We start from the raw sequence: 20960 nt of genomic DNA, 5'->3' as shown, positions 1-20960 counted from the left end.
TAAAAAATAGCAAATAATAAACTGATGGTATACATAAGTGTTTCATCAATACTTTAACTTACACATAAATTAATAATTGGTGATACCTAATAAGTTATTGTAGCAGCAATTTGTTACATATTATTATATAAAGAAAGACACCTATATTTTAAATTCTTTTATTTCCTTAATCTTTATGCCTTGGAAAATTATCACTCTTCATAACAGAAAACTACTTCAGAAACATAATGACTAATCAAAGTTAAAACTTAAAATTAACAAAAGTGATATTATTTTTAGTAAAACAAAATACTATCTTCAAAATATATACACTTTACACTTGTTTTCCCAGAGGACTTGGTAGTACATTGCATAGCTAAGTATTACTATAAAATAGAATTTGGACTATATGCTTTGCAGAATTCTAAGGAAAAAAAAATGAAATTGGTTAATAACTAAGGTCAACAAAAAGGTATAAGAAGTAGTTCTCTACTTGCCAATTTCTCTTGTACCTTCATTTAAGGGGGCCACGTTTTTATTTTTGCAATAAGTACACTACAAACACTGGTGCATCAATCATTTTAGATATTATACCTTTGCACATTAAACTGTTTTCTAAATGATCATGATATTTTCTGAATAAAAGTTAAAAATTAAAAACGGGCTGAGCCTGTAGCTCAGTGGTACAGCATTTCCCTAGCATTCACAAGGCCCTGAATTTGACTCCCAGCACCACCAAAATACCAGTTGGGCCGGGGATTTAGCTCAGTGGTTTCGCTGCCTGCTGCGCAAGCTCAAGGACCCGAGTTCGATCCCCGGTACCAAAAAAATCCCCAAAAAACCCACAAATAAAATACCAGTGCTTCATAAAAGAAAGGGTAAGCAAAATAGAAAAGTGGGAAAAAGCAAAGTACTACAATAAAGACTAGCATACAAGCTCATTCCTTTGCAGGATAAAAATGCACCTTTGTAGACGATAACTAAAAGAGCATGTTAATCACAAAAAGAACTTTCAAAGGCCTTACTAAAACATGAATTCATAAAGTAACTCAAACTATGAATATAGTTTAGACTCTACAACAAATTACCAAATATCAAAAATTATGAGTCAGACAAATATCAGGATACTTAATGCTGCCAAACATTTATTTCCTAAAATCCCTCTGCTATGCCACTAAAATTAATATGTTAAGCAACTAAGCTGCTGGCAGAAAGGAAGCAGAAAAAGGAAAACTTCAAGAGAAATATTTACCAACAACAACAAAAAAATCACTTAAGTTTCAAAACTCATACATTAGTAATATACATAAAATATGACCAATACAAGAAAATAGGACAATCCTAACAAACAAACTCAATCAACACTTAGAAACTAAAGCATTGCTGAGCTTATTTTGAATTGGTATAATAAGAAGGAAAAAATAGTTACATGACATTAACATATATTAATAAGCAAATAATTTCTGAAGTATCACTGGAAAGTATTTCTATTACATTTGTCAAGAAATTTGGGAAATGGTTAAAAAAAAAACCTCCACCTATCTGTAGAGAAGAAAAAGCTAACCTTGACATAAGAGCAGACACATTCCCCTGCAGAGATGAGATCACTAAATTTTCAATGACTTTCATTCAATCAAAAGATTTATCAAGTATATAAATTATGTGAGTATATCTGTCTGTTTTTATCTCAATTATCTGAAATCTGTAACCCTTACTATGTCCTGAACCAGAGGTAGGCATAATAGGTACAGGAGACATGATCCCTGCCTTCCAGGTGATCCCAAAGTTAGTAAAGACATGAAGCCAGGAATGGTAGTATACACCTATAATACTAGCCTGGCAGGATAATAAAAATTCAAGCCTCACCTCTGTCATTTAACAACTTAGTGAGACATTGTCTCAAAATAAAAATAAAAAGGGTCAAGGACATAGCTCAATGATAGAGTACCCCTGCATTCAATCCCCAGTACAAGAATAAAAATAAAAGAGCTAAGTAAATCAAACACACACATATATATTAGATAAAACCAAGTCTTATCTTTTACTAAAACTAAATTCTGTGGGACCAATTCTAACTTATAGGCACTCATTTAAACATATATTTAATGAGCAAGTAAAGGAATAAACAAATGTACAGAATTACAATAAAATATATACAATAAAAGCAATTGCTAGATTTAAAAATGATTTTCTATCAAATATGTCAAAACTTTTCAAAATGTTAACCATATTTCAATTTCCATATTTCATTTAAAATCACTGTATATGTACTTATTTTGAAAATGGTCTAAAAAGAACCATGAAATAATCAGAAGAAATTCACAACAAAACATTTATTTATAAGATTTAGTAGGCAGCATTACCCACCTTACCTTTTCAACAGGGAGAAGCATTTGTAACAGTCGAACTGCAAACAGTGCAATGCTGACAAAGGCCATTCTGTGGTGCACTAACATTACCTCTGGTTGTTCCACACCAACACTGCTTTTATGGTAACACATAGTTTCTCCAAAGGACCCCAACACCAGTAGCAGCTTCTCTTTCTGAAAACAATGCAAACAAACAAAAAAAGCTCTACATGTCTTTGAAAATAACCCGTATCTCCTGAAATAATAAAAAAGTACAAAAGGATGATAAGCATACATATGAAAACTAATCATGTAATTTTTTTTTTTTTTTTTTTGGTACCGGTGATCGAACTCAGGTCCTTGCACTTGCAGGGCAGATGACAGAATCACTGAGCTAAATCCCCGGGCCCAATCATGTAGTTATTTAATATGAGGGATCCTAATAATGAACAAAAAGCAAATTAAAAGGTTTAAAAGCTTAATGAACCATAAATTCCTTCTAATTTCTAGTGCTTAATTCCTTCCACTGAAAACATGGATGTACATTTTTTTCAAGTATTTATTAGGTTTACTATATGCTTCATACAGTGGCAGGCATAGCAGGAAAAAAAGCATTGGTACAAAAGACATGATCTTTTTACTCTAATTCATCCCAAATTTACTAAATAAATAAAACAAGCAGCCAAATAATTAAAAAGTAATTAAATATCATATTATATAAACATGCCTTTCAGGTAATAAGGATGTTTCAAATAGAAAATGCTCCGTCATCATAAACTTCTATATAATTTATCACTTAAATAGATGTTAATCTTTTAATTGAAAGGTATATGTAAAATATGAAGAAAAAGATAAAGTAATATGGCTTACAAGTCATACTAATACTAATACTAACACAGACCAAAATACATCCTAGATGTGCTAACACACCCCCATAAACTAGCTGTTGAAAAGACAGCATCAGTAAGATAGCATAGAAGAACAACAATAACAAAAGCACTGGAATTCCTGTTTTTGATTTTCCACTGAAAATACAGAATGGGAAAATAAAAATGGGAAACAATCTGCACACTAAGAATAAAAGTGAGCTCACAGCAGGTCAGTTGGGAAACTGGAATCAACAAGTACTAAAGAAGGAGAAAAGACTGCTTGTCAAGGACAAGAGTAACACAGAGATGACACCCCAACAGTCTGGGGTTATTTAACAGAAGGTAAAACTCCTTATTCCTTGAATCGAACTTACCACGTAAAAAGTACAGGACTTGACTTCGGATGCAATGACAGGGATGACACACTCTGGGTCAACCTAATTTCTACAACTGTTTATCAGTGAGTTTGCTATTTTAACCAAAAAAATAACAATTTTCATGAAAATATTTTTTGTCTTATTTACTTCAAGTGAAATAAAATATTCAATTTTAGGAGAAAATTTTTATTTTAGTATGCTAAAAATATTTTACTTTAGTATGCTAAAATTGTATATAATATACAATAAAATATATAAAATATATAAATATGTATAATATATAAATAAATATATTTAATAAATACATATAAATATATATAAATATATGACTATATATATAATATATAAATAATGCTAAATCTCTATGAGTTACAAAGTACCAGACATGATTGAACTTTATTTTGTTTGTTTGTTTGTTTTTTGGTACTGGAGATCGAACTCTGGTCTTTGCGCTTGCGAGGCAGGCGGTGGAACCATTGAGCTAAATCCCCAGCCCCGTGATTGAACTTTATAAAAACAGCTAGAAATTTAAATATATATCCTCAGGTATATGCTATAAATTGGTAACACAATATAGTATTTTTCTCCATTAATAATGCTTCTTTCTCTTTAAATTTGGCAAAAGTAGGGATATTAAGAAATTTTCTTTATTTCTTTTCATATATACACAAAGGGAAGATTTTTCTGAGGAGGCATTTATTTTTTAAAAAGTAAATCAAATATAATTTCAAGCAGCAATTTAATTTAGCATTGCCAACAAGTTGGCACTTATGCAACAGATTTAACCTTTAAAGTAAAAATAATTCATTGAATCATAAAAGATCAGCAGCCAAAAGCTAAAAGTGAATGACTAATTTTTACAGATAAATGTTCTGGCCAAGAAAGTTTAATTTAAGAAGCAACTGATAAAGCATTCCTCACATTTCTAAGGAAAAACTCACTTGTTGAAAACCTTAGATATGTGAAAATCTCCCAAAAGACCTACAAAAGTGAAATAACCTTAAAGACTAAATAAAAACCAAGATTAAGAACTATTATCAGAAATTGAAGGAATTTACAACATAAACATATTGCAAAAAAATAACATTTCTTTTCAAGAGGTTTGTGTTACTTAAAAAATGAAGGTTTGGGATTTTCACAAATGATGCTGTAGTTTGGATGATGAATGTCCCCACTGGTCCATGTGCTGAAGGCCTGGTCACCTGGGTGGTGCTACTGGAAGTGCTAAGGACCTGTAGGAGATGAGGCATAGTGGGAGATCCTTAGGTCACTGGGGGCGTTCCCTTCAAGGGGTCTGTGAGATCCTAGAATCTTCCCTTTCTTTTTTGGTTCCTGGACATGAAATATGTAGTTTTCTGTTATATTGCCAACTACTGCCAGCCAGTTCACCTGTAAGAGGCCCAAAGCAATAGGACCACCCAATCTTGGACCAGAATCCATTAAACTGTAAAATAAAATGACTCTTTTCTATTTATAAGTTAATTATCTCATGTATTTATTATAGTGATGGAAAGCTAACTGATACATATGGGTATTGGTATTAAGCAAATATCTGTATTTTATGACTCTATACTTTTTTTTTTTTGGTACTGGGGATCAAACTCAGGACCTTGTGTTTGCAAGGCAGGCGGTGGAACCACTGAGCTAAATCCCCAGCCCATTATTTTTTATTTTCTGATCTCTATTCACAAGGATTTCAGACAAGCTACAGAAAAGCTTAACTAAATATAGATGGACAGATCAAAATGACAAAAAGAAAGGACATTTGGTAACTATATGAGTTAATATATACTTTTATATCTAATCAATTTTTATTTTAGTTCCCTGACAAGGTAAGAAAAATTAAAGAAAGGGAAGGCAGAGGGAAAGAATAACAAACCAGATTACTAAAAATCAAGTTCACAAAAAGAAAAATTAGCCAATGAAAAAGAACCACAACTGAAACCCTTAGATGAGACCTACACAACAATAACTTAAAAACACTGTTAAGAGACAAAAAAAGAGCTAAAAATGTGAATAAATAATGTTCATGAGTCAGAAAATTACTTTTTAAGATGTCAGTTCTTCCCAAACTTATGTATAGACTCAACTCTATTCTATTCAAAATCACTACAGGGTTTTTATTGTTGTTTTGAACTGACAAGTTGATTTCACACTGGGAATACAGAAGACACAAAATAGCCAAAATAATTTTGAAAAAGAACAACAAAGTAGAAAGATTTACACTACTGCAATTCAAGACTGATTTAGCATAAGCTACAATAATCAAGAGAGTTGGGAATTGGCATCAAAAGAGAAAATAAATCAAGGGAACAAAAACCTTTAAACATGTACAGTTTATTAAATTTCAATGAAGATGTTAAACACACACATATTTGCACATATAAAAATACACAAGAGATAAGAAAATGTGTGAAATCTATACTTGAAAAAAAAAAAGAAAATTAAAATTGAGTCATCTGTAGGAAAATGGATGCACACCCTGAGACCATAATGTTCAGTGAAATAAATGAGACACAACTTTAAATATCACATGGTTTCTCTTAAAAGAGAAACCCAAAATGTAAAGAGCAAAATAAAAGATGACAGGACTAGGGAGATAGATCTCTCTCAAATGGGAAAGGGATCAAGAGATGAAGAGACAGGGGAAAGAGGAGGGGAGTAGGGGAATGAAAAAAGTAATTAAAATGTGTTATGTACATGTACCAAACTCCCCACAAGGAATGTAAACATTATGAACTGCAAACATGTGCTAATAAAAAATATTAAAAAGAATTTTTAAAAAGAGAGAGCAATAAGCCATGCAATATTTAAACTTTGTCCTATTTTTTTCACTTAGCATTATGGTTTCAAGATAAATCTACTTTCCTACAAATGACTCAAATTTATTCTTCCTTATTGCTGAGTACTACTCCACTGTGTGTGTGTGTGTGTGTGTGTGTGTGTATGTATATATATATAATATATATATACATATATATATATAAAACATTTTTTCTTTATTCATTTATCTGTTGCTGAGCATATAGGCCACTTCCAAGATTTGACTACTATGAGCTGTTCTGCTATGAACATGAGTGTGCATGTATCACTGTAATACAATTTTAACTCTCTCAGTAAGATATCCAGAAGGAAATAGCTAGGTTAAATGGAATTTCTAATTTTTTGAGAAATCTTCATACTGACTTCCAAGTGGTTGTACTAGTTTACATTCCCACTAACACTGTAGAAAACTTCCTTTTTACCCACACCCTCACCAATATTTGTTGTTTTTTTGAGTTCTTGATGGCAACCAGTCTTTTTGGAGTAAGGCAGAATATCGGTGTTGTCTTGATTTGTATTTCTCTAATAGCCAAAGATGCTGAATGTTTTTTCATGTATTTATTAGCCATTTGTACATCTTTTAAGAAGTACTATTTATTTCACTTTCCCATTTTTTGACTGGGTCTTTTGTTTGAGGGGGGGGTGGGTATAATTTTTTCTGAGTTCCTTATATATTCTAGGTAGCAGTCCTCTAGGGAGGAGCTGGGGAAAAAAATTCCACTCTGCTGGTTGTTTCTTCTGCTGTGCAGCTTTTTAATCTGATATAATCTCACATGTTGATTCTTGATGTTACTTCTTATGCAAATAAAGTTCTGTTCAGAAAGTCCTTGCTTATGCTTATGTCTGCAGCAAGTGTTTTACCTGTTTTATCTTCCAGCAGATTCAGTGTTTCTGTTTTTACCTCTAGGTCTTTAATCCATTTTGATTTGAGTATAGGGTCAGAGATAATGGTCTAGATGCACTCTTCTACATATAGATAATCAGTTTTTCCAGCACCATTTGTAAAGAGGTTATATTTTCTCCAGCATTTGTTTTTATAACCTTTACCAAGATCAGATAACTAAAGGTACATGGGGCTGCTTCTGTGTTTTTTATTCTATCCCTTTTGTCTACATGTCTGTTTTCTGTGCCAGTACCAAGCCGGTTTTTTAATAATGTAACCTTGTAATCTGAGATTGTGATGCCTCCTGCTTTGCTCTTGTTCCCCAGAACTGCTTTTGCTATCTGGGTCTCTTCTGGTTCCATACATACTTTAGTATTTTTTTTTCTAGTTCTGTGAGAATGCTTTTGGTATTTTGTTTGGGATTGCATTAGATCTATACATCAGTTTTGGATAACCATTTCTACAAAATTGTTTCTGTCTATCCAGCTACAGGAATGTCTTTCCATTCTTTGATGCCTTCTTCACCCTTAGAAAACACATTCTAATATACCGCTACTGGATGAATGAAAAGAGGCAACTATATAGGGAATCTAACAATATTTACATCTAGAAATGTATTTACTTTTTGAAATAGCAATCTCAAATCTACCTTGGAGACACATTTGTGCAAACATAAAATGACATAAGCACATTATTCATTGCACATAATTTATATTAGCAATTATGTTCATCAATAAGACATTGCATGAATAAATACACAATGAAGTACTTACAATCTAGAAAAAAGAATAAGAAAGATCTCTATGTATGGATGCAGAATAAACTCCATATCTATTTTTCCATGCAACATGATATATTTTTAAGTTATAAAAATAAAGTGTAACATAATGTATATAATATTCTACCTTTTATATTATGATATAGAAGAGTGGGTATGAATTTACATACTATTTTGTTTATACTTATAAAAAATAAAAATAGAAGGAATAAACCAGAAAATAAAATTAAAAGTTATCAATAAAGACAACTTCTTAAAGAGAACAAGATGACATGGAGACATCTCTGAGCTATGTATTTATGAAGAAAAAATAATTTCAAAAATTGGAAACAAACTCAAGCAAATATAACTTCATGTTGAAATTGTAACAGAAAAGAATTCTCTCAAGTAACTGTAAGAGACCTATTTTCACTGGGTATCCTTAGTGAAATTTAGTCTAGGGCAAAAAAACAGAAACAAAAACAAAAAACAAACACCTATTCTTTATATGCTAAAGGTTAAAGCTAATGAGCAATTATTTTTGTATTGCTAGCGACTATGAATTCTGACAAATGTATAAGAAATGTAAATTTAAAATCAGAAAATTAGCAATATGAATTCATGATTTTTTAAAGTTATATATTTCCTAGTTCTGTTACTATAAAGGAAAAATGATATTACAATACCTATAAATACCCATAGTGCCCTGTTATTAGTTTTGATAGATCTTCCCTATTAAAAGTAACTGAAACCAGGCACAGTGGCACACACTTGCAATTTTAGTACTCTGGGAGGCTAAGGCAAGAAGACTGCAAGTTCAAGCCCAGCATGGGCAATTAAGCAATTTAGCAGCACTCTGTCTCAAAAAAAAAAAAAAATTAAAATTAAAATTAAGAAGACTGGGGATGTAACTCAGTGTGTAGGCCCTGAGTTCAATTCCTAGTACTAAGGGGGGTAGGGAGTCTAAGATACACTCTGTCAGAAAAAAAAACAGAGCTTTCAAAGACCAATAGATAATAAAACCAGATTAAAAGAAACAGAATTAAATATATTACCCATAACCCAAAGAAAACATTGATTCTCACCATATCTATAGCAAAAAGGCTGCTGTCATCCCAAATATCAGCTGAAATTGCTTCATCAATTAGTATCATATTCTCTGCAAGCAATTCCAAAACTCTTATTATCATTTGTCTACTACCTAGAACAGAAATAGGAGAAGAGTAAGGGAAAGATAATGACTTAACTTCAAATAATCAATTGAATTCTCTAATTAATCATGCACTCAAATTCCTATTTCTCTCTTTTTTTTCAAAACATTCTTAGAACTATCGACAGAGATAAACAGGGAAGCCTCAATCCACAACCACCACTAAAGACTTCCATTCCAATTGTAATACTTCTTGATTGTAAGAAATCAAATGTGTTCAAAAGTGAGAAAGATACTCATGAAGAGAGTAGCAATAATCTAAAAACTACTGCAAGATACATTAAAGTGATTTTTCAAATTCAGAGACCATCCATGTTACACATGATATGTGACAAAGCACCAAGAGAGTCTAGAAAATAATTTCTCCTTAGTACTAGAAGGCTTGAACTTTATCATAGATTAGTATTTTCCCACATGGAAGTTGCCTGGGAAGCTAAGCCTGAATATGTGCTAAAGAAACTTCAAGAATTCCACTTATACACATTTTAACCTCCAAAAAAATTCCCAAAGAAACTGTATTGTCAAGTCATACCAACCAAAGCAATCTCTTTTCCCCAATGGAACAGAAAAACAGAATCCCACTTTCCATAATTCCTATGTGAACTTTCAAAGACTTTCCTATACTACGTCCCAAAGCTAATTTCCAATGAATAAAAGTAAAACCAAACTCCAGGATCATAAGGACCTAGATTAATTTTTTCATTAAAACAGCTGGAGCAAATTCTCTTAGAAATCCCTCCAAATGTTGAACAACTGCAAATTATGCAATAATTTACCACAAAAGGGCAAAAGAACATTTAGAAACTTTTATACACCAAGATAATAGCTTTATAATTGTCAATCTGACTTTTTACAGCAAATTAAGAAAAGGTTAAATGAAAAATCATCAAGTCTAAAACTGTTCTTCCCAGGATGCTAGGCAGATAAACAAAAATATTTTATGATGCCAAAGTTCACACCTTCCCTCATTTCACATTATTAGTATATGAATTAATGAATTGTCCTAACTCCTAAACGCAGTTTTTCACTCAGTGACATGAATGGTTTGCCTTAGTATAAAAAAAAAATGTTCAATGCTTTCCAAATATATCTCTTCTTTCTGCCTTCCTCCCCATTTCCTTCAGGCAGGCAAAAAAAAAAAAAAAAACAGAAAAACAAACCCACGGGTCTTAAAGAAGAAACATTTACATAAGATATACCTTTTACTTTGACAAAATAAACTAAAATGGGTAAAAATCACTTATCTTGTATTTGTATCCCAAAAAGTATATCAGCTGCTAAAAATGTATGCATATGGAGAGTAAAAATCATTAGTGCTTCTTCTTTACTCTGCAAAATATTGAAGTGTTTAAAAGCATGGACTTGAATTCAGATGAACCCTGAGTCAAGTTCCTATTCTTCGCTGTCTGACTTAGGTAGGTTTGCACATCATTTGAAACTCTAGTTTCCTCATTTATAAAAGTTAAGATGTGTCATGTACATGCACCAACTACCCACAATGAATACAATCTTTATATGTCACAAACATGAACTAAAAAGTATAATAATGATGAAATAGGGAAAGGCAATCTAGAGACGGAGGGAGGGAGGTGGGTGAGGAATCAAGATATGTTAAGTACATGTACCCACTCCCTAAAATGAATGCAAACATCATGTATTCCAAACATGTACTATTTTTTTTTTTAATTTAACAACCACTACTGAAAGAATAAATGGATTGGTGTGAGGACTGCATGGAATAATGCTCATAAAACCAAGTACAATAGCTGAACATACACAGTAGAGACTCAATACATTTGTTGTACTAGTAGCTATTAGCCACAATGTAATTGCTGTTATCACTCTTTAGTAAAAGAATATTTAGCATATTTGAGCAAAAGTGTAATCCCAGAATACATGTGGTTTTTTAAGAAAACGAACTATAAAGGTAAGAATTTGTTTATCAATATTTCATGACTTAGAAAAAATTAATGAAAAGTGTGAACAACTGAGAGTAACTCAAAAAGTTTCTAAAGAGCGAACATCCAAGTTTTTTTTTATTCTGGCCTTATCATGCAGTACACTTTTCCCAGTTGCATTTTATGGTCAGTACTCACATTTAAAATAGCCATACAGAAATGAAAGCTTGTGGCAGTAAAAAACTCTTAAATGGAAAGGAGATATTCTTTCTGAATAGCATTTCATGGCATCTCAATTTAATAAGAAATAGTAAGTCTTTATTAAATTCTTAGGAATTTGTATTCCAAAAGATGAGTAAAACTAGATTCTAAAGGCCCTAACATGGAAGAAGAAACAAAAGAAATAGTGCTGGAAAAAAATCTAGATCAGACACAAATTGTTAAAGAAGAATTAGGATTTCAAAAACAACTAACCTGTTCTTAAGAGAGGAACTGCTGATTCCAGAATGGAGACACAGAACTGGGGAAGACTCAGCTGCTGGAACTGTAGTTCCAAAGTGTCTTCAGTTTCCAGCTCTGGCAGATCTATGAGTCCCATATCCAAAGGTGAATGGACAGATATCCTAGAGTTCACATGAGCATGACTACTACTTCCACTACAAAGTAAACAGATGATCAATGTTGAATACAGAAACAACCCTCAAACAGATTTATGTTTACCTGCTGCCTTGCGAATTAAAAGACTCATAATGATCACAATTATGTTACTTCACATGATACTGGTCAGATTTTTTAAAAAGCTTGACAAATTCATGAGATTAAATTCCATAAAGAGGAATTAAAGTTGTACATAAAGAAATCGGGACTATAACTCAGCGTAAAGAGTACTTGACTAATATGCACAGAACTCTGGGTTAGATCCCCAGCACCACAAAATTTAAAAAATAAAAATTGTGCATGAAGCCAAAAATGCATTTATATCTTGCTTTTCAAATTCCTCTTCTTGAATATTTCAACATTCTTGCAGTAGTAATCAACATAAGCACTAATAAATCTATTCATTTCTAAAAGAAAACAAGCAAATTTCCAGTAGTCCTATAATCACTCATGAAGCCAGGACTAAATAGTTCATGCAGTTTCCAAGATTTTCTGTGATTCTCACCAAATGTTCTAAATAAGCCAGTGTTAGCAAATGGATGTTCCCAGAAAACAAAAAAAATCATAGGAAACATTATTTGGTACATTCAACATCATATGATTTTGAATATGCACCTAAAAAACTGAAACATGCCTGCTGGGGATGATGGTACCCATTTGTTACTCCAATACTCTGGGAGGCTAAGGTAGGAGGATCACAAGTTTGAGCCCAGCCTGGGCAACTTAGGGAATAAATAAGACTCTGTCTCTAAATAAATAAATAAGGACAGGGATGCAGTTCAGTGATAGAGCACTTGCCTAGCATGTGTGACTCCCTAGCTTCAATAACAGTACTGCCAAAAAATATAAAGAACATCCCGTTTTTGGCTCTCATTTAAAAATTACTACCTTAAGTCCTCAAATTTTTGACTTCTGATGTTATCCACACTGAAGTGGATTCATAGAGATACATTATTACTATTGCACATTTTAAAAGTCCTCAAGTTTATACCTATTTTATCATTTCTTCAATTCCAAAACCCTAAGCATCCCAAAACATGAAATTGGCCTGGGTTTCACTCAATCTTTAACAGGCTTCCCATGAAGAAGTTGTTCACTTAGGAGAGAAAACTTAAAAGCATGGAACACACTAGAAAATGAAATAAAAAGGCAATTTATGAGGGTAAAATAAAAAATCATGACTGATCAACCAACTACAATATAAGGCTAAGAGTATGCATGGGCTTTGCTATATTATGTAGCCCCAGCTCTGCTCTTTACCGACCATTATGCTCTTAATCTCTCTAAAATGTCAGATTTTGTATAAAATGATAGCAATAATAACAATATCAATTCTATTATTAAACTATTTTCTAGACAACCAAAAGTAACTAAGTGTGCCAAGCATATAGCCTAACCCTAAACACCAAGCAAACCTGAATCTGTAGCAGTAGTAGTAAGTTTCACAAGAAAATAATCAAATCAAAACACACATGGTCAGCTTACTGAACATGTTTTTAGAATGACACTAAAGATGAGATTAATATGTTTTTAAGATGTTTGTAGACTAGGATAGGATAACCTGCAAATATCATGCCAACTTCTTTAGGCAAACTTTATATAAGAAAAATCAGTGTTTACAGAAATAAAATACCACGAACTCTTCACCTGGAACAAGTTCTTATTTAACAATATTTTGCAGTCATTCCTTTCATAAAGGCCCATGCATTTACACTGCGACTAGGTTTAGAAAAATGTGTTTAAAAATACCATCAAAAATATATTCATCAATTAAAACCAAGCTTTTTAAACTTCATCATATCTATTTATAACATAAAAACTCAGTGAGTAAGAATCATTTCTTTTTAAGGAAATAGGAACAGAAAAAATAGTTCAGTATGCAGAGCACAGAATCACAGTAATATTTTATGAACATGTTCTTTTGGTGACATAATACATATACAAAGAATACACTTGTGGTACTTAGTGCTGAGTTACAACATAATATTTATCCTCACTGCAGATCATGATCAAAAAAGTATGAAAGCCAGTGGTTGAACACAAGGCCAATATTTGAGATAATTTTTCTAAAAAGATGACTGAGAAAAAGAGTAATCTACTTCTGAAATGAAAACACACAGATGTTAACAAAGCCTTTCTAATGTCCTTCAGACACAGCCATCAGTTACCTTGAGGTCACTGCATCCCAATCCTGGCCATCTCCTCTGGGTCGCTGGCCTGTGCGCCCAATAACAGAAGGCCGAGGGCTGCTGCTTCCTGGGGACTGATTGTGAGAATGATGAGTAGCTCTTGCTTCATGATAATAAGACATAGAAGAATTTTGGGAAATTGTGTCTAGGAAAATAAAGAAATAAATTAAATCCCTTAGTACAAACAAATTTCTCATTATATAGTGTGTGTGTATGTGTATATATGTATACATACATATGTCATGCTTCCAAAAAATTAACAAAGATAATAGAAATAAGACAAAGAATAAAAGTAAAGACCAACCTTTTCTACAAGTATTCTAGACAATGATAGTCACTGACATTAGAGACCAGCCAGCAGAACAATACTTGATCATCCATCCCCCTACTTAAAACTCTCTGAGAACCCTTACCTCAAACCACATATAAAAATTAAATCACAATGGATCAACAATCTAAATTTAAGAGCCAAGGGCCAGGGATTTAGTTCAGTGGTTCTACCACCTGCCTCACAAGCACAAGGACCCAGGTGCGATACCCGATACCACAAAAAAAATTAATTAATTAATTAATTAATTTAGGAGTCAAAACCATAATGATCTTAACAAAAAATAAATCTTGGATTTGGCAATGGATTATTAGTTATGTCATCAAAAGCACTACCAAAATGGACTTTAAAAACTTTGGTGCATCAAAAGATAGTATCAAGAAAGTGTAAAAACAGCTTACAAACGTGGAAGACCATTTGCAAATCATAGAACCAATAAGGGTTTAATTTTAAGAATAGATAAATAATTCCTAAAACTCAACAGCAAAGAGAAAAATAATTCAATTGAAAAACAGGCAAAGACTTTGAGACATTTCTCCAAAGATATACAAATGAAAAACAAGCACATAAAAACCTACTAGAGAATCATCAGTCATTCACTATTAATCTTTAAGAAAATATACATCAGGCCGGGGATTTAGCTCAGTGGTTCCACTGCCTGCCTCGTAAGCTAAAGGTCCCGAGTTCAATCCCCAGTACCAAAAAAAAAGAAAAAGAAAAGAAAATATACATCAATCAAAGCCTCAGTGACATAGCACTTCACATCTACTAGAACTGATTTTTTTTAAAAAGTTCTAGTGAGGAATTTCACTACACTGGAAACTTCATACATTGCTGGTAGAAATGTTAAATGGTGCAAGTGCTATGAAAAATAGTTTGGTGGTTCCTCATAAAACTAAACAAGAGGTACCACATGACCCAGCAATTCTACTCCTAGATATATACTCAAAAGAACTTAAAACAGGAACTTAACCAGATAAAGTACTTGAATGCCAATGTTCACTGAAGCATTATCTACAATAGCCAAAAGGTAAAGACAACCTACATATCCATCAACAGATGAATGACTAAATATAGTATATACACACAATGGAATATTACTCTACCAAAAATAGGAATGAAGTTCTGATACATGCTACAACATGGATAAAGCTTAAAAACATTAAAACAGAAACAAGCCAGACAAAAAAGACAAATATGGTATGATCTCATATGTATAAGGTACCTAAAATAGATAATTTCAGAAAGAGAAAGTTAATTAGAGGTTTCCAGTGGACTTGATGAAAGGAGAAATGGGGGATTATTACTTAGTTACAGAGTTTCTCTTTAGGGTGATGAAAAACATTTGGAACTGAATGGTGATGACACAACAGTGTGAATAAAATGTCACTGTAATGAACACTTAAAAATGGCCATAATGGCAGTTATATTACAGAGAGATAAAGACACAATTTAATTAGCATTTACAAAGGGAAAAAATAACAACAGCTCTCCAAGAACTTCTTTTCAAGGAAAATATAAAATCCTTTTTATGGTAATATCAACATGTCTCAATACACGCTGGCCCCTAATTACCTCTCCATTATCCCATCATTCCCCTCGGCCCCTAGCTCTCTACACTCCACTCTCATCCACCTTACTTCTGTGGCTCAAGCACATCACCCTCTTGCTGCCTTGAGGCTCCTGACCTTCTCTGAAGGCTCTTCTTGCAGCTCTTGAGGTAGAACTCCCCTTATCTCCCTTCAGGTTACCTCCTCTGAAAGTCTTTCCTTGATCATCATATCTAAAGTATGCTATGTTTTCCTGGTCATGTTCTGTCATATCCCCTTTTTAATTTTCTTAAAAAATTACCTTTCCTTAACTAAAACAAACCTGACTGTTTATTACTTTTCCCCAGTCATCTAAAATATAAGTTCACACAAACTTGATTATTCATTATATTTCCCCAACTGACTAAAATATAAGCTCATAAGGATGAGGATTGTAACTATTTGTTCCACTTTATACCTTTGCAGAGGCTAGAGTATCATCTAATATACAGTATGTGATAAACATTTACCTAATATATGAATAAATGTTTACAGATTATCATCTATTTCTTTATCATGAGAACTCATTCGGCTGAAGTATGGGATATCCAGAAGCTCAATTATCAGTCATTTGCAGAATGTCATACCCCAAGAATGTTAACAAGGAAACTCCATGGCCTCTGAGTCCATAATAAAGCCAATCTAACATATAAACATTGTGGCTGCATAAGACCAGTGAAACTCCTCCCAAAATAGGGATTACCTGTGAGGTAATGAAAAATAGCTGTACGCTAATGTTCAACTCTCAATGCACATTGTGATAAGTATACAGAAAAGATAAGTTGTACATAATGTTTTGTCAAGGTCAGTCCTATACTCTATTTGGCCATTAGGTGGGGTCTCTTCTTTGAAAAGTCTGGCATTGCCAACACATACTCCAACTACATCACAAGTTAATAAAAATAGTTTTGATAAAATACTAATCAATATTTTTCAAATCTTACAATTTATTAAAATAGTATACAACTGGGCCGGGGATTTAGCTCAGTGGTTTTGCCACCTGCAGCACAAGCGCAAGGACCAGAGTTCAATCCCCAGTACCAAAAACAAACAAACAAAACAAAACAAAATAGTATACAACTGATTACAATGCCTCAAGTCAAGTCCCACATGAATAACCATACTCAGCATCCTAGGCGTTAAGACACAAGAGCACACTGTACACAGAATCTTCCTATATGTGGGAGAAGAAACAAAAACACTTGGTAAAGGTCTCTTCTTCAGAAAAAGGAAAAAGAGCATGGGATCATGGTGGCTCTGTTATTCATACACTTTCCACTCAAAGACTTGATTACATTTAGGAGTGAAAGTTTAGGTAGTGAAAATGTGCATACAGCAAACCCTAAAGTAAATAAAATGGACAAGTTTCAGAAGAATCTTCAAATAACACCAGTAAGCTAATGAATAAATAAAACACAAATACCTTGTTTATTAGAGAAAAAATTTGGATCTCGGTGAAAGTTAAGTCTATTTCTTAAATAAGTGCACAGCTGCTGCAAGCAAGACACTGACTGCAAAGCCAGGCGATGTTTTCCATCTCCTTCAAATGCCAGTTTCAACAGAGACAACAGGCTCTGAAATGAAGAGCAGTGAATATGATTAAGGGAATAAAGCACCCAACTTCAAAGAAGGATGTTAAGTTTAAATAAGGGTAAGTCAATAATCTAAAGTAACAGGCTGCCCAATCTGCATGGGCAAAAAGGACTCAACAAAATGTAGAAACAAGGTCAAAATAAGATATAAAATTTAAATACAATAGCCACTGTTTCTTTATGTCTAAAATCTATTAACTGAATACACATTATGAGGAAAGATAGGAATGATTCCCCTTTCAGGACAGTACATAACACAGAGCTTTTCAAAAATCGTAGCAGTCCTTTTCACCTCAAACACCTAAATCATTTTACCATATTTTGGTAATTAATACCTTTTCCTCTGCTATCATTTGCCCATATGTATTAGTAGTTGCCATTTCCTGATATACATTTCAGCCCTGTTAGTGTGCAGTGTCCATCTTCAGTCATTACTACATGCTCTGGATATGTCATAAGCAACAGACTAAAGAAAAGAACCTATCAATATTACTCACTGCAAAAATATTTCTTCAGCATCTAGCATTATGCCTTCAACATGTAAGATATTCAAAAAGTGATTATATTCTTACTGTTAACATAGTTTACTGCTGCTCAACCTTAATTCCCAAAGCTTGTTCTCTCCTTTAGGAGATCCATAAATGGTAATTCAAGGTAGCTAAATTCAACTGCAGGTGTCAAATGAAAATACTGTACTGCTTGTTGGGAGAACAATAACTATTCAAGTGAGTCAAAAAATAAGTGTTTTAAATAGTCAAATACTTCCTTTTTTTAAATACATTAATAGAAATTTTCTTCTGAAGAACTCCTACTCTGCAAAATTTGTTTTACTGCAAAACTCTAAAACAATTAAAGAAAGCACCCACCTGAACAATTTTTGGCCTTTGTAGGAAAATCTCAGCAGGAAAATCTTGCATAATAACGTCCTTCAAAAGTTCACAGGTGTTCCAGATCAAAGTGTGATTACTACTTCTTAAAGAGCTACAAAATGTAGTATTGATTTTTAAGAAGAGCTCAACTATACCAAATTCTAAGTAACCTAATGGCCTAACTCTATAACAATCTTCAAGTCTCAGCTGAGCCATCACCATTCCTGGGAAGGGTTCCTATGTCTTTTCGCTAAACAATACACAATTCTAAGGAGTCCTTTTTCCAAACACTTATATTTTATGATATAATAACTGATGGTTGGCTTTACGTCCTTCACTAAACCCTCTGTAAGAGGAGTGACTACATCATACGAACCATTATATGAACCCTGAGACTAACAGAATGCTACAATTAATGATATTAATTAAGGGCATAAACAATGGCCAGAGAACCTGGCCAATGGGAGATAATTTACATCACAAAGGACCTTAAAAAGTTTGATTCCAACCCCATTAAAGAAAAAATTGAATAATAGGTTAAGACAAATAGGAATTTTATGGCTTTCTTTTGAAAATATTGAAATTCATTTCTATATGCTCAATACTGCTTTTCACACCAGTTAGCATCTTTTTCAGAAGAACTATCAAACTTACTGGCTATAAACAAACTGAATACATTAGGCACTATACCTTTCATTAGAAGAGAGAACATGTCTGTCTGTAGTTGTCAGGGGTAACCAAGGAAATGTAGAAAACTTCAAACACTTCGTAGTTTGATTTACTGTTAATGGAATAGTAAAACTTAAGATATCAAAAAATAAAAAGATGACAGATTCACAATGCTGAGTGCAGCTTAAGAAAATAAGTCTTAAAATAAAGGTTTTATCTTACATCAATCTAAAATATGGACAGCTGCAAATTTTTCTCTCACAGGTTAAATAACAGAATTCATTAAAATAAGAATTAGAAGAGCATTAAAAACAAACCAATATTGAATGACATTTAAAGTGTCAATTGAATTTTCCATTTTTACCCCGTGGCTGACCTGAAGATTGAACTTAGATTTGCCATAAAAGGAAATGGTATTTGGAGAAAATTTTCCTTTATTTGCAAAAATTGTTAATGATATTCATATAATAATATACTATATCTAGTCACGTTCTAATGTCTTGCTTGGTGTTAAATGTTTACATTTCTATGAAGATGATTTAAAGATGAAAAAGTTGGAAACCAAATATCAGTCCTCAAAGAAGTTTGAGAGAAATCTGCAAAAACAACACATTTTTAAATACCCCCACTCACATTATTTTTTAAAAGCTCTTACAATGCACAAGTTAAGATAGCAGCACTGAAAGATACTGTATACAGAAACCTTTCCAAATAGTAAATAGTTTTTCTGCCAAATGCTTTGAAAATAACATAGAGTCACTAAATGCAGATAACAGCCCTATTAAATTCCCAGATATAATACAACTGCTATTTTCAAAAATGGCTAACTTAAAATAATGTTTACTTTCTAAGAAAATAGTGTGAGGTGGGTGGAGGAAAGGACAGACTTAACACTGAACACATTAATTAATCCAGACAAACCGAAACTCACATAAACAGTGTAACATCTCAATTGGCCTTAATGTTTTCATCAGTTTCATTCAAATACTCAGCATTACCAGCCCTGGAGATACCCACTCCCTTCAGATGTCTCTTATCTTCATTCAATTAAGCCTCTTACTCACAAACACAAAGAAATACCATCTCACTTCAAAAACAAAGCTCCTTAGGAGCCTAACAAAACTTTTCTCTAAAGGACAGGTAAAGTATTTTAGTAATTAACAATTTTTCTGTTCTTTCTTATGCAGTTATTCAACGTGTAAGTTTCCCATGAAAGCTTCTTAAAAACAGAAGACTTCCGAATTGGGTTTACCTGAATACTTTACATCAACAGATATTCTCTTGGACACAACCTTTCACCTCAATTATCCAAAAAGTAAAATGTTAAATAAATGATAATTTAACCTGTCACCTAGGACAATGTTCTTAAATCCCTTTATGAGTAAAATGAAGATATTAATAACACTGATGTCACTGTGACTCCATGAGGATTCATTCAGTATACACAGTGCCTAATGCATTTTTGGCATATTTCAGACACTATGAATAAAGTAATGTTCATAGCCATCATGAAACTTATAGTGAGGAAAATAAACAAGAAGTAAATAAACAATTTCAGAGCATGAAATGTATTGGGAAGAAAAGTAAACACAAACAGAAAGTGATTGCTGCCTAGAATCTCTGCAATCTATAGGAACACCTTTTTAAAGCAGAGGCCCAAGTAAGCAGAGACCAGCCAGATAAAGTACATGCATACACACAAAGACCTACAGAAGAGATTCCAGGGAGCGGGCCCTAAATCAGAACTCTAATCAACTTCATGTTGGACAAATGGTTTAAAAAAAAGAAAAAAGAAACTATGACAATCCTGAGTTTTTTACTAGAATAACTGGATGGACTATATGATTTAGTGAGCTAGAAAATGGATGACACATGTAGGGTGCATGCATGGCACAATGCACTGGTGACATCAATATCACTCAC

At 32.8% G+C, this 20960-nt stretch overlaps 1 protein-coding gene across 11 annotated transcripts in view; it reads right to left on the bottom strand.

Annotated features, from left to right (window-relative positions):
- Rttn (rotatin) overlaps nt 1-20960 on the bottom strand; it is a 210727-nt gene that overhangs the window by 185110 nt on the left and 4657 nt on the right. For all 11 annotated transcript variants that reach the window (XR_015443133.1, XR_015443131.1, XR_015443132.1 and 8 more), the window contains exons 5-11: nt 19059-19149; nt 18366-18480; nt 17331-17481; nt 13970-14135; nt 11619-11800; nt 9122-9237; nt 2352-2522 (exon numbers count right to left, since the gene is read on the bottom strand). Coding sequence is in view for 4 of the 11 variants with exons in the window: in XM_087191413.1 (XP_087047539.1) it covers nt 2352-2522; nt 9122-9237; nt 11619-11800; nt 13970-14135; nt 17331-17481; nt 18366-18480; nt 19059-19149 (992 nt within the window). In the remaining 7 variants the exon portion in view is untranslated. The remainder of the gene's footprint in view (nt 1-2351; nt 2523-9121; nt 9238-11618; nt 11801-13969; nt 14136-17330; nt 17482-18365; nt 18481-19058; nt 19150-20960) is intronic.

Source organism: Heterocephalus glaber, unplaced genomic scaffold (assembly GCF_053883595.1).
Source record: "Heterocephalus glaber isolate CG9 unplaced genomic scaffold, H.glaber_assembly_v1.0 deba00000331, whole genome shotgun sequence".
Lineage (NCBI taxonomy): Eukaryota > Metazoa > Chordata > Mammalia > Rodentia > Bathyergidae > Heterocephalus > Heterocephalus glaber.
The sequence above is the reverse complement of the archived record's forward strand: the minus strand, read 5'-3'. Positions and strand labels throughout refer to the sequence as shown.